Raw genomic sequence first — 19,517 nt, forward strand, 5'->3', positions numbered from 1 at the left:
GGGGGGGGGGGGGGGGAGGGCAAATCGTAAAAATCCGAAAGGGTATATACGAACAGAACAAAAAATTGACAATTGATGAAGGAACGAACAACTTCTAGTGGCACTAACTGGGACATCGACGGTATGCCTGCCAATGTCTCAATTCAATGTTATTTTGTGAGTAAAAAAAAAGAGAATTGGCACCGTCTAATCTATCGTTCGGAGAATGACACAATGTCTCCGAAATTCTATTGAAAGATAATAGATTATGATTTTGCATAAGATTTATTCTCTTGAGAGAAAAAAGTTAGAGAAAAATTGTCTCAGTAAACGTGAATGATTGCTCAATATTGCGCACAATTTTTCTGTAACGGAGTAATTTTTCACTTCCATTTGTCCCCATGACTTTCAGATAGATGCAAGAAAAAAATACTAGGGTGAACAGGCGAATCGCTGGACGATTTAGGGAAATTCGAGTTTCGTGGGAGGATCTAAGATAAAATGCAACATCTAAAATTACCTAAATGGGGATGTGATGGCTTCCATACCTTCAAGAATGTGTTAATTAGCAGAAAAAAATTATTTCAAGTGAAAATAACAAAATAAAAGATAATTAAATTGATAAATAGTTGAATGCCGCCGAAACCCCTAATTTCTGGACGACGGGGCCTTGAGTGTATCATGAGAAACGATGACTCATGATACACTTTTATGGAACGGTAAGATGATTTTTATCGAAAATTTCTCCCCGTGCAGTAAAATTTGCCGCAATTTCCTAGATAATTTTAATTCAACTTTTCTCTCCGCGTGTAGAAAATCTTTAGTCCTGAATTTTCCCCGGTTTCTCCGCTGTATTTTTTAATTTCTCATTAGACATTCGAGCAAAAAAATTAACACGCGAGAATTCTCACAGAAAGAATCTAATCGAAATAAAATAAATAAGTAATAAAATTTTCTAGTGAATGCGCTGTGGTCTCCCATGGCATTTTCTATTCTTCATGATAAAAAAATTCCTTACCTTTGTATGCATCGTGAATCTTATCCAATCGATAATTTCCGAATAGAGAGAATATCCATCTTGTCCCGAGGACTGGTAATGCTAGGGGACCAGGTACATCTTGTACGCCTAGCACTTTGTTTTTCATTTTTTCATCTTTTTTCCCTGGAAAAAGAAACTTAATAGTATATTTCCATATTTTAGAAACTTTATAGTATCCTTCCGCCTCACGTGTAATCCACGCTCTCAAGATATTTTGCACCTATCATGATGCTCAGATAACAATCTCGCTGAATCTTCATCACTCCATCGTGTGAGTGAAGGAAGCAACTTACTCATGGAAAGATTCCCTTAATTAGACATTTTCAGTGACTCATTAGATTCAATATGCAACAAAGTTCATGAAATCGCGAGAAAATTTTTACCATTTCATCTGTACCACCGCTCTAGGGTAAGCTACCCAGTAGATGGACAATTTGTATATCCTCTCGGGTTTTTACATTTTGTGCCCTTTCCAGTTCCCCTTGAGATGTCAATCTACACTGCACATTGCATCAAGTTCAAAAAGTTCATAAACAAGTTCATAACAAAAACATGAACAACTAAAAAAATATGTCCGGGCTTTTGCGCTGGGGTTTTTTACTCTCGTGGAGTTGGCGTCCAAGCCTACGGCGAGGGGTGGCCAACCACACGAGTGAAAAACCCCATCGCAACAACCTGGGACAAATTTTTTTTCTAGTGATTTTTAAGTTTCCGAGTTTGGGAATTCTGTAATAGCAATTCCCAGACGAGGGATCGTGAGAAGCACCACGGGAAATTTAATTTTCCTTCATGTTTTTTTTCTCGTAAAAAAAGGTACCCGGATACTTGTTCCCCGAATAATTATTTGCGAAATGAAAGAAATTAATTTACTCGATTTTTTATGGAAAAAATAAAATGGTAATAATTTTGATAATGATATAAGCATTCAGGCACGAAAAAATTTAATAGAAAAATCCAACAAATTCGCAACAAATCCATTGGATTTCTATTGAACTTTGTATTAATTGTTGGCCTGTTCTATTGAAATATTCACAGGAAATATTCTATAGAAAAAGTCAATAGAATTAGATTTTTCTTTTCAACTTATTCTGTTGAGATATTTTCTACAGAATTTCCTCGGCTCAAATTTTCCAAGTTTTTAAATTTGATTTTCTTTATGAAAAGAAAGAAAATAGAATGAAAAAAAATTAGAAGATTTGAGCCGAGGAAATTCTGTAGAAAATATTTAAATAGAATAAGAATAAGTAGAATAATTTTCTACAGAATATTTTCTATTGGACATTTTAATAGACTCGACGAAAAACTAATAGAAAGTTCAATAGAAATCCAATAGAATTGTCCAGCGAATTCGCTAGGTTTTTCCATGAAATTTTTCCATACGTAGGGGAGGGTGGGGCAAAATGGAACGGTACAAAAAACGAATATAGAGCGAAATTCAGACAACTTTTCTTTTCACCTTATGTGAGCTCAAAAATGATGATTCGGGGTTAAGTCACTGACATCAGTTTACTCTGTAGTTATCGCTGTCTTGTAATCTAAGGGAGATAGGAGAATTTTGATAAGGACCTTTTTGTAGAGAATTTCAAGGGCTATAAAAAAGGTCATTGTAAAAATTTTGCTATCTTCATTGTAAAAAAAATTCAAGGTTAAAAAACTGAAGAAAAATCTGATATACTGTAAATTCAATTATAGAGTAATAGACGATTATAGATAAATAAATAAGACATTTGGAATATTACGATTGTTCTATGAATAAATTGAATATTAAAAAAAGGTCCTATAGTTTTTGAAAACCAAAATTTACTACCGTTCCATTTTGCCCCACCCTCCCCTATTTATTTAAAATAAACGAAGAAAACGGGCAATAATTAATTTTCGATGAAAAGGTGAATATTATCATTCAACGAATTACACCGATTTGCTAAACATTAGTGAATGGCGCAATGCATTCGCTGAAAGAATTTTAAATACCCCACCAAGGTTGCACACCCGAGATTTCTCCTAATGGCTGAGAAAAAAATTTAATCCTGCATAATTCTGACTATTCGGTGGCTCCCCAGGGCCAAAAAAAGCGGATGAAATTCTCTCTCGTAAAAACGAAATCAAGGATGTATGATCGTTAATACTCGGTGGGGTCATTATATCCCGAAAAGGCTCGGGATTTCATGAAATCCAATGCATGTTCCTAATTTTTGGCATTGAGTATAAAAAATGTGGGTGATAAAAAAAATCGTGTACCTGCGCAGCCCCTAAATTTTGATGCTAATTACCAGCCAGATTACGAGTGAATTTGGATTCTATTCAAATAAGAAGATAACAGGTGAGTATAACCGTTATGTCAAAACCGGATTGTGGGAATTTGTAATGTACAACTTGGGGATTTTTTTTCTGTTCTTTCTTTCTGTATTCACAGTGAAATGGAAAATTTGGTTTGATAACAGGGGATAATGTTTGTACAGTTCAAGCATTAAGTGTAGGATTCACTAGACCATAAAAATAATTGAGACCTTGAATACAAGAACTGAGTCGTGAAATGGGAAAAGAGTATGCGATAATTTCACGGATCAATTTTTTGACGATATCACGGAATTTGAGGGAGATAGGAGAATACAATTTTTTTGGAACTACTAAATCTATTTTTAGGACAACAATTTTCCATCTCGGTGGACTCTGCATGTTTCGCACAAATAAATCTTTTTTGGATGCACCTCGTGCCGAAAAGTGTTCTTTCTTTTACTCGTAAACGAAAATAGACATGGTTCGCCACTCGAACGTAACATCACTGACAAAAAATATAGTTCGACACATGTGAGACTGGAATTTTCAGTTCGTGTGATTGGCAGCCCGAGGCGTCGCCATATGCGGTAGAAAAGTTCCCACGGTCGTGCGTCAGACAATATTTTTTATCATTAGGCCCGAAATAGGATATTTCGATACGATTGCGGGAAAGTGTTTTTGGGCTCGTGGAAGGTTTATAGCACGAGCCTAAGGCGAGTGATATAATCCCACGAGTCTAAAAACACTTTTCCCGCGAAGCGTGCGTAAAATGTCACTTTACACACAGCGTGATGAAAAGAGACGTTTTAGGCACGCGAAATGTACCGAAAAAATTACTTTTTCGCACAGCGTGATAAAATAGTATATTTTGTCGCATTAGGCTGTAATAGTATATTTCGTAACGAGTGCAAAAAACATTTTTTCACGAGTTACGAACAATATTTTTCATCACAATGCGGCGGAAATTGGACTTTTAGGCACGCGGAGCGTGCCGAAAAGTTCACTTTTCGTCACAGCGTGATGAAATAGTATATTTCGTTACGAGTGCGGAAAAGTGTTTTTTGACTCGTGGGAGGTTTACAACACGAGCCGAAGGCTAGTGATATAATCCCACGAGCCAAAAAACACTTTTCCCACGAGTATCGAACAATATTTTTCATCACAATGTGGCGGAAATTGGACTTTTAGGCACGCGAACCGTGCCTAAAAAGTTACTTTTTCGCACAGCGTGATGAAAAAAACTTTTCTGGCGAATGTGACATTGCAACCATATAAACAATCATAAAACTTTAAACAATATTTTTTGTTCAAAGACGCGTAGCGTCTGTGAAGCACTGCCTTACGGCCAGAATGGCAAAAAATATAGTTCGACACATGTGCGTCAGGGATTTTTCAGCTCGTGTGATTGGCAGCCCTCGGCTTCGCCTCGAGCCTCCAACCTCACTCTCGTGAAAAACCCGTCGCACTCGTATCGAAATACCCTAGTTTCTCATTAGTTCGACTCGTTTGTGAACTCTATCGTTTTTCTCTCATTGCGCGCCTAATAAATTTTCAAATTGAATGCACTCACTATCAGACTGATGAGACGTCCCCGGCCAAAACCACCACGGGGGCCTGTAGCTCGTTGCCAAGGCGACAATTGCACAAATTGTCACGCATATCAATTCAAACCACGCTCCCGATAACAGCATAACGATCTCCTCTCTCCTGCAGTCTAAAACAAAAAAAAACAATAAATAAATCAAACCAATACCGAAATCAATTGTTCAGCAAAAAAATTGGGAGAGTACCCATCAAAATCCGCGTAAATATGAAAATTATCTTAAACTCATTTGTGTGAATTCCGTAATGAAAATACTACGCAAGCATTCATCAATTGAGGGATGGAGGTTACTCTGGCAATGAATTGTCAGTAGTAAAGTGCTGATTGACGTTGGCCAAGAGATACACTACAGGAAGGGGCAGACTTTCTTTTATTTCAATTATCTACTCATGATTAATTGCACAGACTAAAATAAACTCACTGAGTACTCGACAGAGCGTCCACTCGTGTTGCTTGCTACTTAGCTGGATAGAATTGCCAGTTGAAACTGCTCGATAAATTAAATCGATTCGCTTTTAATCCTCGTCAAATGGCCTCTTAATTACACATTACTGTGTCAATATCATATATCATTTATCTATCATTTACATGTTCGTCGTGAGCGATTGAGATACTTGACATGTGAGAGGGGCTTTCTTTTCAGCCATTCGGTAATACAATACGAGAATATTATGATTAGGAATGCAAAATGACGGGAATCACGCACGAAAAAATTTAATAGAAAAACCTACCGAATTCGTTGGAAAATTCGATTGAATTTCTATTAAACTTTCTATTAATTTTTGGCTGATTCTATTGACACGTTCAACAGAAAACATTCCATAGAAAAAGTCAACAGAATTCGATTTTTCTATATAACTTATTCTTTTCATATGTTTTCTATAGAATTTACTCGACTCAAATTTTCTAAGATTTTTTCATTCTATTTTTCTTTTCTTCTCATCAAGAAAATCAAACGAAAAAACTTGGAAAAATTGAGCCGAGAAAATTCTGTAGAAAATATCTCAATAGAATAAGTTATATAGAAAAATTGAATTCTATTGACTTTTTCTACTGAATATTTTTTATTGAACATTTCAATAGAATCGGCCAAAAACTAATAGAACAGCGCTCTATCAAGATTTTTCATTTATGTGACGCGAAATTCCGTCACTTTTTTTTTTACCAAAAATCGTCGGTAATTGGCCTTCGGTCAGTGACGAGTAATTTAGTGTAAAATGACGGTAAATTGACCGGTAAGCTTTGTTCGTTACATGAAATAAAATTGGGATTGGAATTGAAACAAAAAGATGAATAAATAAACAGAGCAAATTTGCTCTGTTGTAGGGAAGGGTAGGGTAAAATGGACACTGTAGACTTTTTTAAAATTATTCATAACTCAGAAACAAATCTATCAATAGAGTTCAGTTTAGGCTCATCACAAAGGGAAAGAATTGTTCTTTGTATTGAAAAAAAAAATGATTAAATTTCATCAACATTTCAAATCGTCACTAATATTTGAAAAAAAGTAAAACTCTCCGTTTTAGCCCAAACTCCCCTATAGTTTGTCTTAAGACAAACTTTATAAAAAAAAAATATTGAATTCACAATGAATTTTAAAAACAGAAATAAAAATGTTGAATATTAAAAAAAGAAATAAAAATATGTATTCATCCGGCAATCTATTCTGCCCCGTTCTCCCCTACAAGATAATCGATCAGCAAAAATTGGAGAAAATCCATTTGTTATGAATCCAATAAGAGACGAATTATTTAGTTGCGAAAAAAATAGACTTCATTATGATTCCCCAGAAACGAGATAATGAGAAATAAATTTTGCTCCGTTAATGATAAGAAAACTAATCAGGATTTGATTCTGCTTATCAAATATTAGCATGGTAATGAATAATAGATTCAACTTCATCATTGATTACAAAGGTGATTAAAATTCGCTCTTTTTTATCGGGCATTCACAGGACAATGACCTGTTAGTGACGGAATATTTACATGAAAAAATTGTAGAGATTATTATTTTTCCCCATCCAAATTTCAGAGAATAGAATTCCACTAGTCGACTGTTATTTTATGTAATCAACACGGTATTCAACTGATAATTTTTTATAATTCCGCGGGTAATTTTTCATGTTAACAAACGAAACAACCGATTGTCTGGTTGAGTCAAACCCTCGTTGGAACTGACCGATGAATTGTGCAATCTCATAGTGCAATTCCCTTGGCCGAAATTTGGATGAAAAAATTTTCTTCTGAACACCACTGGAGCTCCAAAATTAATTACGTATTTTCCTCAAGGTTTCATGCATCCAAACGAACTTGTCAAGTTTTTCAGGGAAAACTTGACTCTTTCGCTTGTTTGCAACGAATCTATCCGGGAATACCTGATAATTTTGAAGCCCTTGTGATAGGGTAAACTGCCCAGTAGATGGACGCCTAAGAAAATCGCCCAGTAGATGGACGTTTGTTTTTTAGCAATTAAAAAAAAATTGATCGAAAAAAAATCGTCACTCAGGGGTCAAGAATCACAACAGTTAGCGAAAATTCAAAGCAACAATTTACATTTCAGTATTTTTTTGCGTAATTTCCTATCCAAAAGTAGCTCGTCCATCTATAGTGCATCTACTGGGTAGCTTACCCTATTACATACGAAAATTTGATAGAAAAACCTAACGTTTTCTCTGAGAATTTCTGGTGAAAATTATGCAACATTGCGATGTATTTTTCAATCGATATGATTTGTATTGACTCAGGGTCGATATACTCAACCTAGCAATTTAATATCAGCAGAGGTGTTATATTCAATGAGCATTTGATTGTTTTCAATGAATCAACAAGAAAAAACTGAACAAATTGCACTATATTATTATTTAAATTGTCTCTCAAAAATTCACTAACATGTAAATAAGATGGAATTGAATCTCTCTTTTTTCAGGCTTAAAGAATTTGTTTGGATGTCCTTTTGACCAAGTTCGAAGATGAAGGCGATAGCAATAATCTTTATTTTAACTTATTTGAAAATGTGGAAAAATTTTGTATTTTTTGAAAATCTGAATTCTGCGGATATCTTTGAATATCCTCCTTCAAATTAATTTAACCAGAGCGTAAAATGTTTGTTTTCATGCCATTAAGGCGAAGTTGAACGAAAAGTTGAAAAGAAATCTTATCCAATTTAATAACATGAAATAAACAATGAATTCAGTAGCGAAGTGGTAAACCGGTTTAAGTCGACTTATCTCCCAGTTGAGTTTTTGAGGAATATTTCCGAATCTAAGGGAGATAGCGAAATTTTCATCATTGCATTTGTTGTAGCTCTCAATCGGGTCTACAAAAAAGGTTGTAACAAAAATTTCGCCATCTCCCTTAGATTCCGAGATATTTATTGAAAACTGGTCAATAGTCAAAATTGGCTTATACCGTTTTACGACTTGGCTACTGAATTATACATAATAAAAGGAAATGATGAGCAAAATAACCATTCGGAAGCATATTGCTAATTTATCAGCAAAAATAACTTTACTATACTAAAAACAAGAGCAATTTCCTACTTGTTGTTATTTGGTGGAGGATGAATTCAACTTGGACACTAACACACTGCACTTTGGATACTGCTGTTGGTTTATTGTGTACATGAGTTTGTGAACTCAAGCGAGAGATAGGATACTAGTTGGAGTGTTCAAGACTGATTTGCACTTCATCACCGTTCGTCTAATACTGAATGTATTTTTCCTTCCCTTTGGCATGCAGGGTTGGAAGATGGAGGATTGGCCTTTTAAAAATGTGAAAATCTAATTTGTCGTGTTGATTGGTTGAGAGAGGCCCAACCCTCTAGCGTGGCAAGCTCCAGTGGTGGGAGAAACTTTTTCTATTCTCTGCCGGAGGGAAATTTCGAGACTCCACCGGTTGTAAAGTTTACGGCGCGGGGACAAACCTCTCACCCGGCTCGACGGCTTGCGAATGATTGAGTTGTAAATATTCAAATTTGAGACCAAAGGACTAAATAGTGAGACAATATTTCAAATTGAGGACTGCAATTTATCCTGACGCTTCCTCGGGCCTCAAAGTAGTATATCAAAAATTAATTGCGAGTGGAACAATGACGTTTATAAATCTTCTATGTTCTTCTGTTGGAAAATTATTTTAATAATAAAATAACCTATCCTCCAGTTTTCATCTTTAACTTGTTTCCATTTTCGTTATACCTAACAGAAATTATATTCGTGTCAGATTATGTAAATATTCCCTTCTATTATTCTTTTCTTATATTTTCTATAGAATTTGCTCGACTCAAATTTTCTAAGATTTTTTTATTCTATTTTTCTTTTCTTCTCATCAAGAAAATCAAACGAAAAAACTTGGAAAAATTGAGCCGAGAAAATTCTATAAAAAATATCTCAATAGAATAAATTATATAGAATATAACATATGTATCATATTATATATATCATATATCGTATTATATTATATATTATATTTTCTATTGAACAGTTCAATAGAAATTCAATAGAATTTTCTAACGAATTCGATAGGTTTTTCTATTAAATTTTTTCGTCCGAGATTTTTTGCATGCCTCAGGCCAGCCGGAAATTTACCGTTTTCTGATCAATAATATCAGATTTTGACAATATTGAAAAGGATATTATCTCATAATATTTTTCAAAGTTTAACTATATTTAACAAATTTAATATATTATAGAATTTATTAGCTAAATGTTTTGATTGTTTATTCGATTATTTTAAATTGAAAGTAGAAAATTAAATGAGTGTTTACTTTTTTGTCAACCTTATGAAAATGAGATGAAAATTATTGGACATGAATTTTCTAACTTTTTTATTCTTGAATTTCGCATTGAGAAAGAAGCACATCGAAAAAACTTAGAAAGTGTTCAACAATTTTCTATAGACTAGGGTATTCTGCGCGCTTCACGCGCTATAGATATACCTATTGGGCCTTAAAGTTTTTTTTTCTATAAAAAATACATTCATTCCTCATGAAACGTATTGTATATTCCTGTTGTTGTAATGGGTAAATTACCGAAATTATCAAAATTCATCGGCTAATTTTAAATTGTTGAAATTGTTGTAATTGTATTGTAAAAAAACGCACAATGACTTCTAAATTTACTTCTTTGTTAGTATTTGTTCAGAATATTTTATTTTTTTAACACTTGAAATTCTGTATTCCGTATTTACAGAAGACAAGTCAAATCATTTGATCCAAATCTAATAGAACTCCAATAGAATTTTGATAGAAATGTAAGAGAATTTCAGAGAAAAAGTGCTAGGTTTTCTATAACATTTTTGGACAATAGAAATGGTAGGATCAGTATCTCATGCAATTGCGAATTATAAAAAAAGATTTCAATGGAATCGTCCAAAAACTAATAGAAAGTTCAATAGAAATCCAATTGAAATTGTCTAGCGAATTCGCTAGGTTCTTCTACTAACTTCATTCATCCCTGAAATAAAAAATTTTAACTTTGGGAGAATGCTGAATTCAACGAATCATTGAATTCAATTTAAAATACATGATCATAGAAATTCCATTCAGAAGTAAATTGCTAATTTCTTAGCAACAATATATTAACTACGTTGTGACGAAGGCAATTTCCCACTTGCTTCAATTTTTATTTGCTTCTCATGTTCCTACTCTTCCTAGTTCCCCGTCGCGACGAAATATAAATCGGGCATAAACGGACCTCCGTCAAAACAACGTTACAATCCTGATATTAGAATATGTCAACATATACAGATTAATCTTCGAATGATATTTCATCCCATGAAATCCAACACATCTGAGTCCGCTACTCACTGTGGCGGTTGCGTCAACCATTGTACTCCATATGTTGAAATAAACATATGAAAAGTTGTAAAAATTCTAATAATGCCCCATTGTAGTCAATAATAATAGAATTGTTTATGTGGCCTACTTCAAGAACGAGTTGGATTCATTGAATGAATAAGTATACGATAAGAAAATTCAGTATGGATCAATGTCCCCCTCGATGGAGTCGGACTGAAAAGCCACCTTTGACTAATTGCTCAAATTTGCATGAGATGAAATCACGGAAGAATTCAATGGAAAGATTCTATTGGATTTTTTTGGGACTTCTATTGCATATTCTAGCACACGGAGAAAATTATTTGGTGAATTTCACCAACTAGTTATTCAAATTCGTCAATTAGTTGTTGAAATTTACGAACTAGTTGTTGAAAAAATGAATTACCAATTTGTCCCCAGGACACCTTCAGATCGGTACAAGAAAAAAATACCGGTGTGGGACATTTTACTGAGCAGGAGAATATTTTTTTCATCTACAGATGTGTTTTTTTTATCGAAACAATTATAGAATATCCTCCACGAGCACATGGAGAGAAATATTCAATAAAAATTACGTAGGTATCTTTTCCGTAATTCCGGAGCGCAATGTGGTTGTAGGAAATTTCACGGAACTGTCACGGAATTTTTCTCAAGCGTTCCGTCATTTTTATCTGAATCTCCTGTGAAAAATTACGATAATTAAATTATAATTAATTAAATTAATTATTTTCTGAGTCGATTTCGTAATCGGTGAGCGAATTGTGAGTTCCGTAATTTTGACTGAACATTTCTCTCGGTGCAGGCACTTTCTCATTGAATTACATTTCGTTCCACAATTCGCTTTCGTACTGTAGAATTTGCCACGATTTTCCAGGCAATTTTAATCCAATTTTTCTCTTCGTGCACGCGTTTTTCTTTCAATGGAAAATTTGGTAGACATATCAAACGAACTAGGATATTGAACAACTCGTTCTGTTGAAATTGTTTCTGTCAAAAATCCTCTCAAATATTTCACGTTTTTGTGCTTGAATTAGTTCATGAGAAAAGTAAAAAACTGAAATGAAAAAAAAATGTTTGAAATTTATTTGGAAGCTTGAAAAAGTACTTTGGAAATGAGAAGAGAAATATTGGCTGAAGGTCCCGCCGCGCGACCTTGAATGGCCGCGCGGTGGGGGGAGAGCGAGCAAAGTGAGCAGGGGGCCCCCTATTTTTCAACAAAAATTCAATAGAAACATTTAGAAGATTCGATGGGAAATTCCATTGGGTTTCCATGAGAATTCCATTAAAAATTCTAGCAAATCTTGGCTAAATCTTTTCGAAAATTCATAAGCAGTTCTGCACGCGAGAGAGGAGTGAGCGAAGCGAGCAGGGGGTTCTTAGCCATCTCGTTTCCAACAGAAATTTAATGGAAACACTTCGAGTATTCGATCGGAAATTCTATCGGATTTCCATAAGGCTTCAATTAAAATATTTAGTAATTTTAGTCTTCACCGATTCTTCACGAAAATTCTACTCTCCATATGCTACCAAATAGGAATATTCAATAAAAAATATTTACAGAAAAATTCAATCAATTTTGATGTTCCTATACATTTTATTCTATCGAGATTGTTCCTGCAGGAATTCCTTGACTTAAATCGTCTACATTTTGTTGAAGAATTTCTACAAAAAATATGTCAATATAAAAAATCATTAAAAAAGTTTGCAATCCGTTGATTGCTCCTGTAAAATGTTCGATTATTCCTGAATATTTACGGAATTTTTCAGTAGAATCCAATAGAATTTTCTAGCAAATGCGCTACGTTTTCTCATGAAATTTTGTCGTACGTAATGTGAAATTAAGCGATAATAGCGATTTATTAATGCGAATTATCATCATTTCTATGTGTATATTTGAAGAAATCCCGGCGAGTGGAATCTCCGTCAGCCTCGCCCGTACTGATTCCAATCTGTTGCTCTTCTTGATTTATGGAGTATTTACAGACCTCAGCATATTTGCTATCTCACGCGGTGTACGGTTTTAATCATCATCATTAAATAAAACTACGCATACGTCATATCGGAACAATTATAACGTGGAGATTACAGTGTAATCATTTTCTTTCTAATTGGATCGATAAACACAATTAAGGATTATATGAATCAATGGGAGAGTATAATCAAGTATTGCGTCAGGAGGATGACCTCACTGAGGTGAAATTCAGGAGTCGATTGAGTGATAAGAATATGATAGTCGTGGGAATTTCGGCTACTGTTTTATCATTATGCGAGATGATCACTATGATTTTGGGATATTTATATCCTGCCTATTACGAATTACTTTCTACTCCAATTAATTCCGTTTTGGAATAGAACATTTAAAAAAAATGAAATTTTAGATTTTTCATTTTCTTTTTTTATTGAATATTTATGTATGGGAACACACGCAGAGAAGCTGCCAGATTTTCATGAAGAATCCTCTAGGTGTTTTATTGAATACCTATTGAAAATTAGAGGACTACGTCTTCCGTCCGCTTCGCTTTGGCCCCTCGTTTCCTTCACTCACTTCCCTGCCGAATTTCCTAAAATATTCAATGACGAATTTTCCAAGTATTTCCATTGAATTTTTGTTGAGTATTAGTGGGCTACGCCCCGTGCTCGCTTCGCTCACCTACTTCGGAGGGAGGGGGGCTTGGTCCCCACTGGCTTCGCTCTCTCCCCTCTCCTCCGTCAAAAGCCGTAGAATTTTCCAAAAGTATAAAAAAATCGAATCCTATTGCGAAGCTGCGGAAAATTTTCAATAGAATCGGCCAAAAACTAATAGAAAATTCAACGCGTGGTTGAATTTTCTATTCAATATGATAGTCGTGGGAATTTCGGCTACTGTTTTATCATCATTCGAGATGATCACAATGATTTTGGGATATTTATATCCTGCCTATTACGAATTACTTTCTACTCCAATTAATTCCGTTTTGGAATAGAACATTTAAAAAAAATGAAATTTTAGATTTTTCATTTTCTTTTTTTATTGAATATTTATGTATGGCAACACACGCAGAGAAGCTGCCAGATTTTCATGAAGAATCCTCTAGGTGTTTTTATTGAATACCTATTGAAAATTAGAGAACTACGTCTTGCTTCCGCTTCGCTGTGGCCCCTCGCTTCCTTCATTTACTCCCCTGCCGAATGTCCTAAAATATTCAATGAAGAATTTTCCAAGTATTTCCATTGAATTTTTGTTGAGTATTAGTGGGCTACGCCCCGGGCTCGCTTCGCTCACCTACTTCGGAGGGAGGGGGGCTTGGTCCCTCGCTCGCTTCGCTCTCTCCCCTCTCCTCCGTCAAAAGCCATAGAATTTCCCAAAAGTATTAAAAAATCGAATCCTATTGCGAAGCTGCGGAAAATTTTCAATAGAATCGGCCAAAAACTGATAGAAAATTCAACGCGAATCCAATAGAATTTTCTTACGAATTCGCTGTCAATTCTTCTGTAAAATTGCTTTGGAAGTGTTTTATTATACTTTCACGTTTTTAAAATATATATTGGAATGAATATAAATGAATGTTTAATTTTTAAAAATCAATAAATCAATCAATAAATAAACAAAAAGTGCAAAATTGTGGAAGGTATTTTGGAATATTCTGAATTATATAGCGCTAATACTTCTTAACGAATATCATCAAACCTATGGTATCTTATGTTTCTGAAAATTTCGCCAATCCTCCAGACTCTGTCAAAGTCCTCACCAAAAAAACACATTCCAAAGTCAAATTCAGTTTCATTGATATCTCTCCATTTCCCTCTCGCGATTCCGATCTCCGATACAATCTCCTCATCAGCTTCCCAATCTACTCCATTTCAATTTCATGACTCGCCTGAAATGTCTTTCAACGAGCCAGATAAGAGATAACCGGAAGTTGTATAGCAGTGCGAAGTGAACACGACTAGGAAACGAAAAATGCCTTTTCCATTCGTTTCCGCTGCATGCCACTTCCTCGTCGCAATTAACCAGTGAATTCGAACGGTTTCGCGGTTATCAAACCACCGTGACCGGTCTATCGGTCTGGAGTAGAGAAATTTATGATCTCCACGAACCACTCGAGACCGTAAATACTCAATGCCACGCGGAGAAAAAAGCTGAGTATTAATTACTAGAAAAGTCAAGTCATCGTGAAGCGAAAAAAAAAGACTTTTCACACTAGATTGGAAATTCAAATAAATTGACTGAGGAACTAGAGGAGGATTAACTAGAGGATTATTAATTTAATTTAATTAATTTAATTTAATTATTTTTGGGAGGAACAAGTGTGTCAAATTTTATAGGTTTAAAATATTTCTGCAAAATTTGACACAATCGTTCCTAGGCAACGAAGCTGTCGGAAAATATCCGATAATTTTGAAGCACTAGCGGTATTACTACTGAGAATTTTTCCCATCCAAATTTCAGCCAATAGAATTGCACTATTATATATTTTTATTTTACACAGTCGGCACGGTATTCTGATACTTGTTCATGATTTCACTGGTAATTGTCCAAAATTAATGGGGTGTTTTCCTTAGCTTCTAAATTAATAAGGTATTTTCCTGGAGGTTCCCTCCATATAAACAAACCTATCGGAAAATACCTGATAATTTAGAAACACTCGTGGTATTGCATACGATAATTTCTCCCCACTTCTTCCCCGTAATTAATAGTACAGTAGAGTGCAAGGGCACAAATTTGTGAGTAAAGTGTACAGGCCGAGCCGAAGGCGAGGTCTGTCCTCACATTCGTTGCAAATGAAGTGTATGCCCGAGTGATCTATAATATTTTACGAGACCCAACACGCGCTAGAGCGCACTGTAATTGTAACAGTCATAATTGAAAATCTCAAAATTAAATTAATCATGAATTAAATTTGCCGCCTCAGACGACTGGAACCAATGAGGAATAAGCGTGACAGACTTGCGAGATATCGATAGTTATTGACTTTAAGTGTATGTTCTTTTTAGAATAGGAAGATATCGATAGTTATCGACTCTAAGTGTATGTTCTTTTTAGAATAGGATGTCACACCGTTCAGAACGCCGCGCTTCGCGCTTCAAACTCGACTTATTGCACGACGTGACACACTGTTAGAAAAAAAATGAAATTTCATGGACAGCCGATTGTTAATTTTCAGGCCAGTGATACTGAATGCGATTTAGGGGAAGAGAAATCCTGAAATTCCAAGTTTCACTGAAAATTCAGAAAAATTTCAGAATTCTAAGCAGTCTAAAGACGAGAATTCCTCAATTTATTTGACTAGCCAATCTAATATGACTATTCAGTGCCAAATGACATTGAATTTTTAGTGAAATCTGAAATTTCATGATTTTTAAACCCTGAATCGCATTCAGCGTCACAGTCCTGAAAATTCAAGAATATATTTACCGAAATTTTCTGGTTTTCTATTTATTCCCAGGGAAAAATAGAACTGAAATTTACAGTTGTCTGGTTTTTCCACGAAATTCTGAATTTTCAATGATGAAATTCCTTGAAATTTCAGTAGTAATTAAATTTCATGAAAATTTCCAAAAAACGTACCGAAAAATTGAGACAAAAATTTTTAACAGTGCATAAAGAAAATCTTTTCGTCACCTCAAACCATCTGCATGATTTCCAACGTACAAGTACACTGTTAGAAAACAAAATTTCATGGACATTTGACTACTACTTTTCAGGCCAGTGACACTGAATGCGATTTAGGGGAGAAGAAATCATGAAATTTCACGGTTCACTCAAAATTCAGTAAAATTCCAGAACTTTAAGCAGCCTAAAGACAAGAATTCCTTAATTTATTTGAATTTCCAATCTAGTGTGAATATTCCATGCAAAATTACATTGAATTTTCAGTGAAATTTGAAATTTCATGAGTTCTTTCGCCCTAAATCGCATTCAGTATCACTGCCCTGAAAAACGGAATTATTATTAAATTAATTATTAACAAGAATATATTTACCGGAATTTTCTGGTTTTCTATTCATTTTCAGGGAAAAATGGAACTGAAATTCACAGTTCTCTTTGATTTTTCCGCGGGGCTAAATCATGACGCCTCTCTGGCATGAAATCATTCCGAAGTCACTCCGAAATCGCGTGAAATCACGGAAACCACTGAACTCAAGTGATTTCAGCTCTCCGAAATCATTTTCGAAATCATCTCCAAAATCACGTGAAATCGCCTGAAATCAACGAAATCACCGAAATCAGTGGCGCACTGACGTAGTGCAAACCGTCCAAATATTTCATGATTTTCAAATTGACACGTCTGCCAGCGATCACAATAAAATGCCGTACTCACTGCCATTGTAAAATGGTAAAATGGACCGCTCTTCATCGTCATTAGCTCAAGATTGGCGGAGCGGAATCAAACGAATTCGTTATTATTTGCCAGTTATTACTGCCAGTTTTGTTTTTCATAATTTAACACAACCCGTTTAGCCCCACCTCTATTATTTATCAACTTTATTTGTCTGAAATCGCTGATTTCGAATTAATGAAATCATTCGAAATCATGAGATCACCTCCCGCGACGCTCGAAATCGCCGAAATCACTTTATCCGAAATCACTGAAATCACCCGAAATCGACTTCATTTCGAAATCATGGTGTCACTCAATTTATAGAGTGAGAGCCCCTCGGATTTTTCCCCGAAATTCTGCATTTCCAATGACGAAGTTCCTCAAAATTTCAGCGGTAATTAAATTTGATAAAAATTTCCATACGGGAGAAATGTTCAGTAAAAATTACGGAACTCAGAATTCACTCACCGATTGCGGAATCGACGCAGAAAATTCAAGTGACGGTATTCGTAATTTTTCACAGGAGATTCAGATAAAACTTACGGAACGCTACGGAAAAATTCCGTGACAGTTCCGTAAAATTTCCTACAACCACATTTCACTCCGTAATTACGGAAAAGATACGTAATTTTTATTGAACATTTCTCTCCGTGCAAACGTTTACCAGCGCATAAAGGAAATCACTTCATCACCTCAAACCACCTGCATGATATCAAACGTCCAACATCACGGGCGAAAAAATTTAATAAAAAAACCTATCGAGTTCGTTAGAAAATTCAGTTGAATTTCTATTGAAGAGTTCTATTAGTTTTTGGCCGATTCAATTGAAATGTTAGAATTCAATTTTTTGAATTCAATAGAATTCAATTTTTTGAATTCAATAGAATTCAATTTTTCGATATACCCACATGGAAAAAATATATATACAGAAATATATGTCACTTATATCCGCTTATATGTGGTATACTTTCCGGCAAAAAATTCAATATTTGAGATATATGTGTTGATATATATGCCACCGGGTATACCTAGCATATACCTGGTATACAAGGTGGATATATTCAAGATATAATTCCGGCAAAATCACTATATCTCACTTATAAGTTTTGACTTATATTTTTTTCTATGCGGTAACTTATTCTATTGAGATATTGTCAATAGAATTTCCTCGGCTCAAATTTTCCAAGTTTTTTCGTTTGATTTTCTTGATGAGAAGAAAAGGAAAATAGAATGAAAAAAACTTGGAAAATTCGAGTCGAGCAAATTCAATAGAAAATATATGAAAAGAGTAAGTTATATAGAAAAATCGAATTCTGTTGACTTTTTCTATTGAATGTTTTCTATTGAACAAGTCAATAGACTCCGCCAAAAACTAACAGAAAGATCAATAGAAATTCAATAGAATTTTCCAACGAATTCGATAGGTTTTTCAATTAAATTTTTTCGTGCGTGATACCCCGGAGTAAAATAAAATCCCCCGAAATGTCGAGCGAAACCGGCTGAATACAGAATGACGACTGAAAAATCCACACAATCCAAGCAATCGCCCGAAGAATAACATAAACAAGAGTCAAAATCCACAGCGCAAACCTCCGTGACCGGTAAATATGACAGTAACTCATACCCAATGGCTCGGCGATGCGTCTCGCACAAGTAACAATACGATGTTCACGAGCGAGTGTAATCACTCGATTACGGGCAACGTGTCTGGTCACGGGTCACCCAAGGAAGATGAGGATAGAGGAGCCATCAATAACCACATATATACCTTTTCGATACGCTCCCACTGGATTGAGTCCAGCCCCGATGACAGTAATATCACCCGCGATAAATATAGACAAACAGAATTAATTTATTTCACTCTTCATTATCACTCATTACCATTGATTACGAATTATTACACACATGAGTGGAATGCAAAATTTTCTTCCCCGCTGACTTGGAAATATTAATTGACAAATTATTAAAACAAGACGATATATAAATTAAATGAGCACGAGGCACGCCGTTGGCGGGCACGTGGGGGATTTTAAATAACTATCCAAATCAACTTTTGTGCACACCAACTGCCCCATCGGGCAGACGCGACCGTACTGAGTCTCGAAATGTATCGTCAGGACACGTTATATTTTCGAAAAATCGTCGACTCCAGCGGGAGGGGGATGTGGGAGGAATGAGAGAATGAGGGAACAAACCCCCACGTCTTCATGGAACTGGAGAGGGGGGGGAGGGATGAGGACGGGGTACGCAAGCAGGAGGGTGGGGAGGCATCGAGGAAGAATACGGATTCACTTGCTTCGTACTCCTCTTTTGATGGGCCTTTATCGTCAGTACCGAGAGAAACGCGGTGATATGTTTCATGCGTATTTACGGATGATTCTGAACGATAAAATTATCGATTGATTGATTTGAGTTTGGCGGATGCTCGATTTGCTCGATTCAATTGACGTTTTATTGATTTTTCAGTTTTAGCGGGAATTTTTGGGTGTTGGGAGGGGGGGGGGGG

At 35.3% G+C, this 19,517-nt stretch overlaps 1 protein-coding gene across 3 annotated transcripts in view; it reads right to left on the reverse strand.

The window, feature by feature from the left end:
• The window catches only part of LOC107037813 (ecdysone 20-monooxygenase), a 27,139-nt gene extending 8,050 nt beyond the window's left edge, over window positions 1–19,089 (reverse strand). Inside the window, exons 1-3 of one of the 3 annotated variants that reach the window (XM_015256568.1) lie at window positions 18,780–19,089; window positions 4,866–5,009; window positions 998–1,141 (exon numbers count right to left, since the gene is read on the reverse strand). In XM_015256568.1, coding sequence (XP_015112054.1) covers window positions 998–1,141; window positions 4,866–4,986 — 265 coding nt within the window. In that variant the 5' untranslated portion in view covers window positions 4,987–5,009; window positions 18,780–19,089. Of the gene's footprint in view, window positions 1–997; window positions 1,142–4,865; window positions 5,010–5,085; window positions 5,152–18,635; window positions 18,695–18,779 lie in introns of those variants that run through there. The other 2 variants (XM_015256570.1, XM_015256567.1) reach the window with 2 other exon arrangements.
• Window positions 19,090–19,517: the final 428 nt, after the last annotated feature.

The sequence above is a fragment of the Diachasma alloeum genome, unplaced genomic scaffold (assembly GCF_001412515.2).
Source record: "Diachasma alloeum isolate Michigan unplaced genomic scaffold, Dall2.0 Dall_scaffold_00271, whole genome shotgun sequence".
In the NCBI taxonomy this organism is placed as follows: Eukaryota; Metazoa; Arthropoda; class Insecta; order Hymenoptera; family Braconidae; genus Diachasma; species Diachasma alloeum.